The sequence below is a fragment of the Salvelinus sp. IW2-2015 genome, unplaced genomic scaffold (assembly GCF_002910315.2).
Source record: "Salvelinus sp. IW2-2015 unplaced genomic scaffold, ASM291031v2 Un_scaffold7719, whole genome shotgun sequence".
NCBI lineage: Eukaryota > Metazoa > Chordata > Actinopteri > Salmoniformes > Salmonidae > Salvelinus > Salvelinus sp. IW2-2015.
The window spans coordinates 3168-4715 of NW_019948979.1; the positions used below are offsets into that span (position 1 = coordinate 3168).

General features: G+C 51.9%; 1 protein-coding gene across 1 annotated transcript in view; it reads right to left on the reverse strand.

Annotated features, from left to right (window-relative positions):
* Positions 1–469: 469 nt before the first annotated feature.
* gab1 (GRB2-associated binding protein 1) overlaps positions 470–1548 on the reverse strand; it is a gene marked incomplete at its 5' end in the record, with an annotated part of 7696 nt that continues 6617 nt past the window's right edge. The window contains one exon of the mRNA XM_024145346.2: positions 470–1169. Within this exon, the coding sequence (XP_024001114.2) occupies positions 485–1169 (685 nt within the window). The remainder of the gene's footprint in view (positions 1170–1548) is intronic.

The window sequence follows — 1548 nt, forward strand, 5'->3', positions numbered from 1 at the left end:
GAGCATCTGACTGTACATAGAGGTTGGACTGAGGCACAAACTGCTTTTCCTCAAGTCTGAAGTACGTGTTGTCTGTCTGCATGGTACGCAACACACTAATACAGCTACACAATGTCTTGGAGGCAAGGCAGTCTTCAGCTGTGAAAAGTATTTGTAATTAGCCATTCAAAAACACATCTGTCGCGTCAAGATTTATTTCTGGAGGATTAGACACTTGCTTTGCGCTGCAGATGATAGTGTTGGACTGACAACAGTTACACATCACACCAGCCATGTGTTATGAACATCCTGTCGTTGCTAGCTAGTGTATTTAGCCTTTATAATGATGCACACATATATCACTTAGCCTCATGATTAGTGAAAGGATGTGGTACCCTGTCACTTAGCAAAAAGTGAGAGTGAAATGGAATGCTCGTGATCAATTATATATGTTTCTCATCTACTTGACAGGACTAATAAATCAGGAACAATGAATCAAGATCAATCAATGAGACATACCTTTCCTGAGGCGYGATGAGTCCATGGTGCCGATGGTGTTGCTCCTCAGGGCCTTGTTCCCGGCGCTGGTGGGCACGCAGTAGTTCCCGTCCGTCTCCGACATGGAGCGCGGCACACAGTACGTGTCCGTGGGCGAGCGCTCCGCGGGGGGCGGCGGGTGCCCCGGGGTCAGGGAGCTGAGGGACGGCTTGGGGGGCCGGGGCGGAGGCATCCCATCCCCACCCTCAGACCCACCACTCGCTGGACCTCGAGGCACCTGATAGGTACAGTTACTGCCTGGTGTGGGAGGAATATCGTAGCTAACCGACAGGTTCCTCAKCTGAGTCTCCACGGAGGGCTTCCGCGAGGGMGCGTTGAAGACGTAGAGCTCCGGGGCGTCGCCGTCGACCGGGACGGGGGGCGAGGARGCGGAGGCCGACTTGGGAAGGAGCACAGTGTCCTGGGAGTAGGAGYGGGGGAGGTGGTAGAGGCTGGAGGAGAGGTCGCCTCCGCGGGAAGGCGGAGAGTCATAGATGGAGGAGGCGGAGGAGGGGTGAGGGGGCAGGACAGAGGAGAAGAAGCCGTTGGCGTGCTTAGAGGAGGAGCTAGTGGAGGTTGGCGTGCGGTGGGCGGGGACGTTGTCATTCAGGTCCGTCTCCGACGAGGTCGACTTGGAACACTCGGCGTGGGCTCTATGGCAACGGCACAGATATATAAACATCAGAAGGCTGAATGGTGTGTGAACATTTCACACACACTTCAACATAGATTAGTGATATGGGTTACATCAACAGATCCACCAATAACTCCTATTGAGGTCCACTGGATATGTTGTTGAGCAGATCTTATTGAGTTGGAGGTTCAGTATAATGATCCATGTTTCATCCTGTGGATCATTTCACAACATGCAGGGTCWAACACTGCACTGTCCTTTGCCAAAGGTCTATTGACATATTAAGCTATTCTGGATCATTCCTCATTTCCCTGTGAGAACAGCCAGATGCTGCATTTTGGATCAATGATCACTTCTCAAACACATCAATCCCAGAGGTAAGTGCTGGGCTAGTTTTG